Source organism: Solanum verrucosum, unplaced genomic scaffold (genome assembly GCF_900185275.1).
Source record: "Solanum verrucosum unplaced genomic scaffold, falcon-dt-bn FXZP01000026.1, whole genome shotgun sequence".
NCBI lineage: Eukaryota > Viridiplantae > Streptophyta > Magnoliopsida > Solanales > Solanaceae > Solanum > Solanum verrucosum.
Genome location: NW_026020285.1, coordinates 117,974 through 131,784, shown reverse-complemented (window position 1 = coordinate 131,784; position 13,811 = coordinate 117,974). Strand labels below are relative to the sequence as shown.

The window sequence follows — 13,811 nt, the reverse complement described above, 5'->3', positions numbered from 1 at the left end:
ATTAAGAAAATGATTAATGACATAGTGAGTTTACCATTTTACTCCTATTAATTATGAAGTTGATGAAAAATTCTACATTTTTCAAAATAATTAGTCATTTAATTTAGGGTATAATAGATAAAAAGAATTTGTCCTTTCTTGATTTGTCAAAATGGACAAGTAATTCGGGACAACTATAAAAGGAAAAGTGGACAAGTACTTAAGGACAGAGGGAGTAAAAAAATTTAAGAAAAGATCCACGTACATGTCCATTTATTTTCTAATTCAAGACTTGAAGGGTCTATCTAGTTAGCAAGTATAAATACCACTATCAAGCAATGGAAAAGAACTAAAAAGAAAACTAAATATCATGAGTACTACCACAATGACAAAGTTGTGTAATTCCCACCCCACCACCCCCCAAATGATGTTGGAGTGTGAGAAAGAATTAGAAGTCCTAAAAGAGACTTTTAAGTCTGGGAAAACCAAAGAAGAATCATGGAGAAGATCACAATTGAAAAATTTGTTAAAACTTCTTGAAGAGAAAGAAGATGATATATTCAAAGCTCTCAAACAAGACTTGGGAAAACATAAAGTTGAGGCTTATAAAGATGAGGTAATTCCTCATCGCTAAGTAGTTCTTGACTAATTGAATTTTCATGTCATTGATCGCTGAATTGCCTCTAGCCAATTGAATTTTCATAGAATCTGCAGTTTTTTGTCTCTAAATTAGATATTAAAATTTTAATTACTTAGCTACAAAATTTGTTCGTCACTAATTTCTTATTTTGTTGTGGTGATATTGGATGGTATGTTGTAACCTTCTTTTGAAGGTTTTATTAGAGTAATCATAATCAACGAGGAACTAAACATAAGTATCTTTTCTTTTAGGAATAATTTCAAGTTCACCTTCATATAATTCTATAACTTCATGGTTTGTAATATTACGTTCATTTCCTCTATTTTAATTTCTTTATAACAAATGTTAATTTTATTATTGACTTAATTTGTAAAGTAATTAATAGCATTTTATGATATTCCAAAATTATCCTTTTAGTGTCTTAGTTAACTTTTAACATAAACCATCACACTCAATGTCTATTCATTCATTCATATATAACATATCAATATGAAGAGAGTTTCAACAAACATTAATATTATAAGTGGGCAACTCGATGAAGATAATCATAAAACTTATCATTTTATAATTAATATATTGAATGTTTATTGCCTATATATATATAGGCAATAAATATTGCGCTGTTCTTTTTTGTTATATAGTAGAAAGCTTCTTTTATTTGATGATGGTTGCTATAGACTTATAGTAAAATAAATTTCATGAGCATATATTAAATGATATAAGAAAAAGTTGAAATGGGCCCCCTTCCTCGTATATTATGGACTCAAGTTCTCCATGTGTAGTTAGCCTTTGCAATTTGGCCCTATTCTACACATGATTTCATTAATGTTGAAATATTTAGGTAGGGGTGAATTAGGATTTTTTAGGAGAGAATTAAGAATTTAAAGTTTATCGATTAGTATAATATTATTATATTAATATTATATTAATATTTGATTGTTCATAAATATTTTAGTAAATTTCTTAAGTAATATATATAAGCAAGATACAGATATAAATTATTGAGTTAACGTGAATTCAAAAGCAAGCTTCTAGCCCGGAGGGTGAAGTGTCAACCTAGCTAATTGAATGCCCTCAACTCTAGCAAGTACCTTGTGATTGGTGATATTAACACTCTACATATTCTCTTTTTGAATTTCCTCAAAATCTATATGAAATCTAAAATTTAAATCTAAATTTATATCGAAAAATTCTATGTTGGAAGGAGATAAAACATTCTCTAACGATTCTGTACCCGATACCCATGATGACTCAAACTGAAACCTCTTATTAAGAATAAAAAAAATACTCATCAATCTATTACCACTCTTATTAGCACACTTTGCTTATTCACTTGTGTAAATAGTATGTAATATGTCGGCACGATTTCTTTTAAATGATTCAACAAAAAAAAAAGAGATGAATGGCATAGCTGAATTCAATCCTGCAAGAAAACAACCTCTTAACCATATTTTTGTTGTTTGATAAACAAGAAATTAGTTACGGAATTTATCATTAATTTTAGCTAATTCGTTGTTACGTAGGTTCTAGTTAACTTAATTTTCATATAATTCATTATTAAATAGAATTATCATTGAGGTTTTTACTGTTCAACTATAAAATTTTATCCGTGGGTAAATAGGCAATTCCATCAAAACTAAGAATTGTCTTTGTTGTGATTTATAGGTTGGAACATTAGTAAAATCTGTCCATTATGCACTGGATGGTTTTAAACAATGGATGTCTGCCAAAAAGGTAATGATTTTTTTTTTCATAATTGAATTCTAAAAAATACATTTTACCATAAAATATTGAAATTCAATTATAAAATTTTAAAGAATTTAGAATTCAAAAAATGTAAATTTATATTTATATCCATAATCAAACACAATTGCAGTTTTCAAATATTATTTTTCACTCTGAGAATAAAAAAGATTTTTTTATATTTTTCATAATAAAATATGATCAAACGCCTACGAGAACAACTGTGGTTACTTTGTATGTAGTCCAAATTAAAAGTAGTGTTGTTATTAATTGACAGGCCAAATTACCACTTGCTGCATTTCCTTCTTCAGCAGAGCTGCTTCCTGAGCCTCTTGGTCTAGTCCTCATCATTTCCTCTTGGAATTTTCCTTTTAGTAAGTTTTGATTTTACAATAAGAATTTTAATTAATATTTTACGATATATCTTTTATTATATTAATATGCAAAAAATGATAATTTATAGTATTTTTTGTACAATTTTTATTTAAAATATCGAATTAATGTAATCTAATTTAACTTTTAAAATTAGTCAAATAAATTTTTGAAAAGCACAACATGATAACTAAAATGGGACGGAGTCATATTTTATATTTTTATTTGAAAATTTCTGACTTTGTTAGAAAATTACAAATTTTATGATCGTTATCACAGCCAAACTTGGCGGAATGCATGATCAAAGCAAAATTTAAAAAAAATAAAAAATTAGTGTTTAATGTTCTCTCTTTAATTAATAATTAATAATACTTAAATAAAGGTTCGTTTCTATAGATCAAATCATAAATTATGGTGTGACATCAATAAATAATGCAGCACTCCATCCCTTCACGTGTTCTTTATTAGAGTATAAAAATAAAATTAAAGGACTTTGTGAATTTTTTGTCTAAAATATTTTTTAGTTATTTACGTGGTTGGAAATAATTTCATTAAAGATAAAATAAGTATATTAAATTTAAATTATTTTTAATTATAGTAAGGTGATTTCTTTTGGAACGGATTAAAAAAATAGAATGACACCTAAAATGAGACGAAGAGAATAGTAAATTAATACTCCAACAATACTTATTCATTATTGACTTTACATACTTCTTTAGATATTATAAATAGAAAGATAAGTTTATTATGTCACACTTTGAAACTAATAAATACAATATTCTGAAAAATATAATAGAGAAATGATTATAAGTAATAATAAATGTAATTAAGAACTTAATGTAAAAGTAAATAATTATTATTGAATACTTTAAAATAATATAGCAAATAACTATTGACCTATTTTCTTTGTCTAATAATAGACTATTATTGAACGGAGAGAGTAATAAGAGGAAGAAACTTACACGCACTTGTCGATGCATCCAATGAATTAATGCTCGATAAGGTGTCACCGAACAATTAGTATTGCCTTCTTCAATACCAAAATTGTTTTTATTAATCTCACACCAAAAGTCATCCTACCCAAAATATCAACTCATCATTAATGTCGTACCATCATTCTTTTTTATTATTTTTTTAATTAAAAAATAGGATAAAAAAGGGAAATAGAGAAGATTATAAGCTGGTAAATAAAACATACACTAAAAAGAATAGAATTTTGGATAACTGATCAATTAAATATTAAGATTTTCCTAATATTATAGGTCATGCTTTCTAATTTGCACCATAATAATAATTCATAAATTGCTATGATAAAATACTTCATTCGTTTATTTTTATTTGTTACTGTTCGACTTGAGACACTCATTGAGAAAATAATTATTGATAGATGTATTTTATTAAACTATTCATATTAAATGATGTTTAATATTAGATTTTAAAAAATATTTTGAGAATAAATATTTAATACTGAGGATAAAATATGAAATTTTTTTTGTTTTTTTATATGTCAAAAAGTGACGAGGCAAAATGAATGAAAGGAGTAATTTTCTGCTAATATAAGATGAAGTAAAAGTATTATTGAATATCATTAAATACAGTAAAATCTCACTAAACTAATATAGGTGGGATCATGAAATATTATTATTTTATATAGATATTATTTAATCAATAAATTAATATTTATTAATTTAAAGAGTGCTTCAACACCGCAAAATTCGTTTGGGATGAAATCTCAGAGAATTTAAATGAATCCACTTGTGAAAACGTCATTCATAATGTTGAGATCATAATTAATGATTTCGATTACCGCAATAAAATGGACGTTAATAACCTGTTGGATGGGTGAAAATGATACATGCTCATATCTTCAGAGCTTAGAAGAATTTGTGGATACTATTGAAAAAAATAATGTTGATGATAAAGTAGAAGATGATACAATATGTTTGGAACAAGTTACGGTCAGGAAACACTTATTACATTTAGAACTCTTCACGATTTTATGGTGCATTTCAAAAAGACAACACCAAAACTTTTGGATGCAATAAGAAAACTTTTGGATGAGATTCAACAAGATTTAAATTTTAACAAAAAATAGAACACACTAGAATCATGTTTCATTAAATTGTCTTAGATTTATTTGTACTTTTAACGAATTATTAATTTATAATATTAATGAGACCATATATTTATATAGGGCTCTTCAAAAAACATATTATCTTATTATCTTATCGAAATGAGTGAATTTTTTAATGTAAATTTATAGGTATAACTCATAAATATGTAATTTAACTTGACTTCAGTTGACATCTATGCACTTTAACTTTTGGGGTACACAAGTAGACACTAAAATTTGTAAAAAATCGAACAATTAGACAAATTAGTCATATATGTGTTCTATGTAGCAATTCACATCCTACATGACGTCTTACGTTAATATGCATGTAGGACGCATGTCTCTACTTGTTTAATTTTATACAAGTTTGAGTGCCTACCTATGCACGCCAAAAGTTAAAGGGCATAGATGTCAATTGAAACTAAGTTAAAGGCACATTTATGTATTGTGCCAAATTTACATTAGTCAGGTGCTGGATGAGAGATCAAAAAATCATAAAGTAAAAAGTCATTGTCCCATAGCTTTATATGGTATCCAAGCAAGATCCCTCTCACACAATATCAGACCTCTAAATAAAAAACTGCCCACACATCAGATCCCCGATCAACACTGTGCGTGGGATGAAGTGTTAAAGAATGAAAAGTCCTACATTGATGATTAATGAAATGAGTAATCTCATTTTACGACTTGATCCTCTACCCTTTAAACTAGCTTTTGGAGTCGAATTAGGCCTAGATGCTATATCTTTACGCATAGAAATATAAGCTAAGGAATTAATGTGTTCATACATTTTTCCATTGAACATAGGTTTATCATTGGAACCACTAATTGGAGCAATAGCAGCTGGAAATGTGGTGGTGTTGAAACCTTCTGATCAGGCTCCAGCATCTTCATCAGTGTTAGCCAAAATAATTCCCAATTATTTGGATACCAAAGCTATTAAAGTCATTGAAGGTGATTATACAGTTGGTGACAAATTGTTGCAACAAAAATGGGACAAGATTTTCTTTACAGGTTTGAACTTAAATTTCCCCAATTTATTTTCCTTTTTATATGTCTTCTCTCTGTTGCACAAGATCCACTTGTAGACACACACTACACATGCAATGTTGATTTTACCTAACTACTTGTTCATATCTGTTTGTGAGCTTCCTTCAGGTTTTGTTTGAAAATAATCATTAATTTATCTTACAGTTATTTACCTAGTTGGTCGTCTAGATATTTTATGAATCTAATCATAATTTTTTTTAGATGATCTCATCTGTGTCTGTTGTTATCTCATAATCTAGTATATATAAATTTATTTGATACAAATAATGTAATTACACATACATGAGTTTTCTAATAATTACATCAAGTTTATTCGCCTTGATAATGCTGTTGAATTTTCATCTCAAATATTTAATGATGATTGCATATCACTGGTGATAAAAATGGTACATTTTGTAGAAATAATTATTGCTTATCAATATCACGTGCTCTTGATTTTCAGATTGATTGTTGAGACTGAATTTGGTTGTATCTCAATTTTTATCATTTATGATATACATAAATATTGATACAATTTCGTTGATTGAATATTAAATATTGTGTTATACATAGGTGATATAAGTACATTATATGTATACTAGCATAATATATATCTCAAATAAATGAATGATATCAATTTTAATACATTTATATGTATACATATTATTCTAGCTATACATTAAATCAATATGTATACATATTATGTTTGTTATATATATTAATAACATATCCCATATTTTTTCAAGTTATACACTGATTATTGCACAAAAAAAATATGAGATATATTTTGATATAATATCAATTTCGATTACAGAAATTTAAGAAAATGAAATAAAGAGATTCATTAATTGGATAAAATCTTCAAGTGAGAGATAGAATATCATAAACAAAAAATTAATGTTATTTTAGGGGAAGATTTTTTTCGTTTGCTAAATTCAAAAAATTTATAACCTGAAACATGAGTATGGGCTACTGGACGCAAATATCATAAATTAGGGTTATTTTATGTCATTTAATAGGCCAACCTGTTAAAGTATGATTGTTTTATGGCTCAACATATGTTAAAAATTGTGTGGAAAAAAGTAACAAATAAATAATAATACGATATTAGTTTGTTCATGTTATTACAAATAATTATATAAAATTAATTAAATTTTTCTCATTTTATGCTTACGATAAATAATTAAATATTCTCAAAATATTTACAGGGAGTCCAAAAGTGGCTCAAATTGTCATTGGCGCTGCAGCCAAGCATTTGACTCCAGTGACCCTTGAATTAGGGGGAAAATGCCCTGTTATCATTGATTCACTCTCAAGTTCTTGGGATAAAAAAGTAAATTCAACTTTCATTTCTCTCTATTTTCAAATTTGTTTAAATTTCCTTTTTTTTTAGAAAAATAAATGGGAAAAAGGATAAATATATCCCCGAACTATCGTAAACGGTATGCAGATATCATCCGTCATACTTTTGGGATATTGGTGCCATGCCGTTCAAAAACTAGAGCATATATACCCTTTATACCAACGGACATACACGTGTCATAATCTTATCCGCCGACCTGACGGATAAGATTGCACCACGTGTCCCTATTTAGTCTTCCGTTAGAGTGAAGGGTATATCTGCTCTAATTTTTGGACAACAGGGGAATCAATGTCCCAAAAGTATGACGGAGGGTATCAACATACAATTTACGATAGTTCAGGATATATTTGTCCTTAGTCCCTATATAAATAGTACATGTATGCATAAATCTTCTTTTCTTTTTCTATCTTTTGATTATAATGCATTATGTACGTGTCAATATGTGATCTAGATGAATGGTAGTTAGATATAGGAGCGCCTTCGCCAGCTTGAATGGGAAGGAAGGGCGAGTAAATTAAAGCATGTTAGCGCGGGGATTGTAGGAAGGAAAAACTAAACACCATACATAATTTCTACTAAAAGAAAAAAAACAATTCTTGCTTATTTTTTCAATGATTTTTTTTTAATTATAAAAATAGTTCTAAATTTTAGATATTTGAATAAGTGAGAAAGAAATTGGAAAAATAGAAGTACCATATTTTTAACTATTTAAAGAATGGTAAGAAAATTCAAATATTTTGGTGTAAATCTTATCGCCAATAATCAACAAAATATTTTTACGATTTTAGTTCAAGAAAAAGAATAAAGCCCGCAATATAAAAATAGTACTAAACCAACATGTTATCTCCTTTATTTCCAACTATTTAAACTCTTTAATGCAAACGACTTGGTTCAAACATTTTAACATCAAAGTATTTCTTTTAATAATTTGATTTATTCTATACTAATTTTATCTAATATCTGTGTTTCTTTCTTTCACTTCTCATAGATTGCAATGAAAAGAATTCTTTCTGGAAAATTTGGGAGTTGTGCTGGCCAAGCATGTATTGGAATTGATTATATCCTCGTCGACAAGACGTTTGTCAACGAATTGGTATGTAGTGTATTTGATGTGATTGCGTTGTTCAATAAAGTAAAAAAAATTCAGGAGTTATACTTTTGACAAGTATTTATTGGTTTGTCATCAAATACTAATAATTAATTCTCATTTCAATGTTGCACTAGGTAAAATTGATTAAACTTGGGATTCCAAAAATGTTTGGAGAAAATCCAAAAGAATCACATTCAATTTCAAGGATAGTTAACAAAAATCATTTCTTGAGATTAAAGAATCTCTTAGATGAGCCAATGGTAAAAAATTCAGTTATATATGGAGGATCATCTGATGAAGATAATTTGTGAGTAACTTTAATTTTCCCCACATTTTAATTTATATAGTTTTTACATTGAAGAATCGAGGGTTTATCGGAAAAAACATCTCTATTTCTAAAGTAGTGACCATAAGATCTGCGTACACTTTATCTTTTCTAAATTTCACTTTTATGAATATATACTGGATATGTTGTTGTTGTGTTACATTAAAGTGTAGTTGATAGGCAAAAAAAAAAACATTCTTTTTCATAAAATGATCTTTGGGAAATGTTGTTCATATTTAATTATATTTGATATGTTATTGTTATAACGGTGGTTAGTATTTGATTGATGAAGGAAAAGTATTTTCTAAAAATATATGCTTACAAATACTATTCAATCATAGAGCTATCAATTACATAGTGTTTTAAGTCAATTTTGGGTCATTTACATATTTTTTTTAATTTTGTGGTTGATTTTTAATTTTTGTCTCTTAAGACAAATAACTTTATCACACGATATAAGTTTATATTTTTATGAGTCAAAGTAATAAAAAAGAATATTTCTGGTAGAACATCTTTCACAATATCTAGAAATAACGCATTATAATATTTCATGAATTCAATTTTAAAAGCAAAACTTAAAGACCAACTCATTTAAGAAAAATAAATAATGACCGACATATTTGATGAAAAATTATGCAATTAACTGGTCAATTTTATGTATTAATAGTGATAATAATATTTAAGTATTAATGAAAGGAAGTAATATAATGCACTATCAATAAGAGAGGAAAGCAATTTCTTTCCCTTGTTATAAAAATTATATTCCTTGAAAAAGTTTCTTCAGTAACCAATTGTTTTTTTTAAAAAAATATTGTCTTTGTACAAAACGACACATAATTAATTTAAATTATTATCTTGTGTTATTTTAAAAGTTGCCAGCAATATTGCATTTAATTTGTTGAATGATTATATGTGTAAATGCAGGTACATTGAGCCCACAGTATTACTGGATCCTCCCATGCAATCTACAATCATGACTGAGGAAATTTTTGGCCCATTGCTCCCTATCATAACAGTAAGACATATATTATAATATTATTTTTCGAACATATGAAAAGGTCCAGGATTTAAGGTTTAGAATACTAATCGAGAAAATTAGAGAACATGTTCCATTGTGTCCATAATTTTACAAAATAATCCCTTTTCTAACTAAAATTATGAATTGTAAAATCGCATCTTTTTACCTTTCCGATCCCTTGCCCATCACTTCCTTTGCTCTTTTCTCTAAATACTTAAACTTTTGATCATTTCGATTATCTTTATAATATAATTTGATTTAAGCTTATAATAACCTTCAATATATTGCCCCTCTATTACAAGTCCAAAGTCCAATATATTTTTAGAAGTTTAGTTTGATTGGCAAAAAATATATTGACCTTGAATTATAATGTATAATGTTGGTATATCGACTCATTTAACATCAACTTATTAGTTGAACGATATTTTATTTGACAAGTGTGTATATTTTTTTTAAAAAAAATGTAGAGGATTATGTATGGTTCATTAAAAATTAATAACTAAAATGTACTCAACATTTTATTTTTGACTGAAAAGGGCAATACTTGTTCTAATTAAGGTTAATTTTTTTTAATTTTTTTTTGTCATTAGTTGGATAAAATTGAGGACAGCATTGAATTTATCAATGCACGGCCTAAGCCACTTACTATATATGCCTTTACAAAGAATGAAGAGTTCAAAAGAAATATTACAAAAAGAACATCTTCAGGAAGTTTGGTGTTTAATGATACAATCATTCAAGTAAGTTTCTTTCCCTTTAATTCACTTTTATTTTTTCACATTGTGATGAAATAATGTGAGTTTGCTAGTTAGACAGATTTTAGGTCATCAAGTGTATTGGTTGCATTAACAATTAAATATTTATTGAATGAATATATTTAATTATTAGGATCTTGGACAATTTTTACCATAATTTTGTTCTTAACTATCAAACACCATTACTAACCACATTTTGTTGTCACAATTTCTATCACCACCATCGTCTCTAGCCATCACCACCAACCATTTTGCCATTGCAATCCGTCAATCACCACAACTGTCAATCATTAGTGTCAGTTGGTATTAAATTTACCACCTTCCTTATTATAATAATATTCACTGTCATCACCACTCTCACCATCTTTGCTATCACCATCAACCACTACTATCACTGCGGTCTATTCTAATTACTAACCACCCCTGCCTTCATAATTAACACCACCATCAACTATCATCAGCACCATCATCAATCACCACACATTCTTCAGCCACGACCAATACTACTATCAACACCATCATCAATCACCACACACTCTTCAGCCACTGCCAACTACTAAAATTGATCAACTCCACCATCACCGTCACCACCACTACCAACCACCTCTATCGCGACGTCACTACTACACCAAACACCTCCACCATCACAACTATGATCACCACAATTGTTACTAGCCATTAGCACCAACCATCACCTCAACAAATCATCTCCACCATCACTAACGAACAAAAATAGTTTTTATAATCAAATAGTGATTTTATATATTAAATTTATATTCCTTCTAATATTTAACTTCAATAATATATTTATTATATATAAAAGTAAATAAATTACACATATTTTGATGTTGAAAAACAGTATTAATCATGTAGTATTGAAACCTAAAGACAACATCTTAAAGATTCAAATATGCATTCATAGTCAAATATTAGTTTTCTATTTTTATCACATAAAAGTCCTTCAACTTTGAAGTTTATCACACAAAAGTATATTTCCATTTTTGTCACATATATAAAAGGTCATCCATCTTTAACCAAATTAGCTAAAAAGTAAATTACTTGAGTTTTTATACTTTGAATCAAATATATAACATGACACTCAAAAATAAGTTAATTACATTTAGAATAATTCTAGAACCCCCTCTCAATAATATTTCTCTTCATAACACCAATCTTTATTATGATTTAATGATCAACCTAATCATCAAGATGACTTTGCTACACATACAAATGCAGTATGCAGTTGATACACTTCCATTTGGAGGAGTAGGACAAAGTGGCTTTGGAAGGTACCATGGGAAATTTTCATTTGATATATTTAGCCATGAGAAAGCAATTGCAAGAAGGAGCTTTCTTACAGACATTTGGTTTAGATATCCTCCTTGGAGTGATCATACACTTCAACTCTTTAAATCTGCTTTTATATATGATTATCTTAGTATAGTTCTTATTACACTAGGACTAAAAAAGGCTTGATATACATATATATGTTTGCCCCATTTTATAGTTGCAATTATTTGTACTTGTAATTTAATTATTAGTTTGGTATGTAATTTACAATTGAAGTGTGGATGTCCATTTCCATTCAAAACTCACAGAGGAATAAATGTTTTTATTGTGATTTTCCATTACTATTACAACTCTTCTTTGTCATAATCCCTAAATAGTTAATAGTTATGTACATGATACCTTTTAATATTACTTAATGTAATCCTATAAATAAAAGATTTCGTAATGTAATCTTATAAATAAAGATTTTGTAAGTTTTTGTTAGATACACACTTATATGAAAAATAATAATACTCTCATTTCTACTTGTTTTATCTACTTTTCTTGTTTTGTATTACTTTTTTTCATTTTATAATAATACGTTATTAGCACAATCTCTTTAACTTATTTTCTTTTTATAAAATTTGGATTGTAACTTCATAAATTGTTATAAATTCTTAAATGTTTTAGTAAACATTTGGGAGTAATAGGTCTTCCCGCATTTACTACTGAGTTCAGTGTCGAATATTATTTGGAGAGAGACGACGGGGACTATCGATCTCTCACAACTTGAGTTTTATTATATCAAAGTAAGGACCCGCTTCGGTCTTACAATCTTGATCACACTTGTTGCTTGCTTCAGCAACACTCTCTACTTGAGCACACACTTGTTTGCTCTCTTGCTTTCTTACTTACTTGCTTTGTTACTTAGTGCATCTTGCTTAGTTACATATCAAATGATCCACCTCTATTTATAGGAGGTGATGGAAGAATCTAGAGAGATACATACTACTCTCTTCTAGAATATTCCTAAATATCTTTTTTCTAGAACTATCTTTTCTAGAACATTTCTAGACTTTCTCTCTCTAGAATACACATTCTACAGATGTTCCTTCAATTCTCTACAATTCTGGAATATTCTAGATTTCTCTTGAATTATCTTAAGTAAATAATTAAGTTGGTGATGAATTCTTAACACTCCCCCTCAACACCAACTTAATTTTTTCTTTACGTCTGTTGTGAGCGATTCTTGAAACTTTGCAAGCATCATAATGTCCATGCCCTTTGAGGATCTCTACCTTTGTCGGATTATTCCGATCCCTACTCTTTGAAGCTTCTTCGAAGGTAGTAGCCTCTTTAATGTAAACCACCTCAGTTAATGCTACATCTATGTACTTGGTGTTTGGACGCCTCAGTCGTGTAGACCTCCTCAGTTGCGATTATGACTCTTCTTGGACTTCTTCTTGCAACTCATCTGGTGTTTCACAAGCTCCAGTTTGCCATAAGCTTTTCTTTTCCTTTTGTGGAGATACCTTCTGGTTAGATTCTATCTTGTTCCCTTGTTCTACTTCATTGAGCTTATCTTGCAGCTTTTGCTCAATAACTATTGGTCTGGTAGGAAGACTTCTTTGGACCACCAAGACGATGCTTCGTCAAATACCACATTTCTTGACACATATGTCCGATTTGTGGTAGGGTCACAACACTTCCATCCTTTTCTTTGTTCGTCGTATCCAACAAAGATGCAACGAACAACTTTCTTATCAAACTTGCTGCGTAGATGATCTGGCACGAACACATAGCACACACAACCAAAAACTCGAAAGTAGCTTACGGTAGGAATTATTTTTTTAAGTTTCTCAAATGGTGAGATGAATCTCAATCTTGCATGCGGCAACCTGTTGATGATGTGGACAACAATCTTCATGCATTCTGCCCAAAACCTTGCTGGTACATTCATACTATGCAGCATACTTCTGCATATCCTTACGAGATGTCTATCTTTTCTTTCAGCCACTCCATTTTGTTGTGGCGTATTTGGGCAAGTTAACTGTCATCTTATCATCTTCTCTTTAAGATAATCATTGAACTCTTGTGACGTGTCCTCTCCCTGAT

The 13,811-nt window shown here is 28.7% G+C and overlaps 1 protein-coding gene across 1 annotated transcript; it reads left to right on the top strand.

Moving 5' to 3' along the window:
• Positions 1–338: 338 nt before the first annotated feature.
• Positions 339–12,058, top strand: LOC125834249 (aldehyde dehydrogenase family 3 member F1-like). Its single transcript, XM_049513418.1, has 10 exons — positions 339–595; positions 2,285–2,353; positions 2,640–2,736; positions 5,655–5,861; positions 7,085–7,209; positions 8,228–8,332; positions 8,464–8,636; positions 9,579–9,669; positions 10,263–10,412; positions 11,664–12,058. Exons 1-10 carry the CDS (start codon positions 350–352, stop codon positions 11,901–11,903), a joined length of 1,503 nt encoding a protein of 500 aa, XP_049369375.1. The 5' UTR covers positions 339–349; the 3' UTR covers positions 11,904–12,058.
• Positions 12,059–13,811: the final 1,753 nt, after the last annotated feature.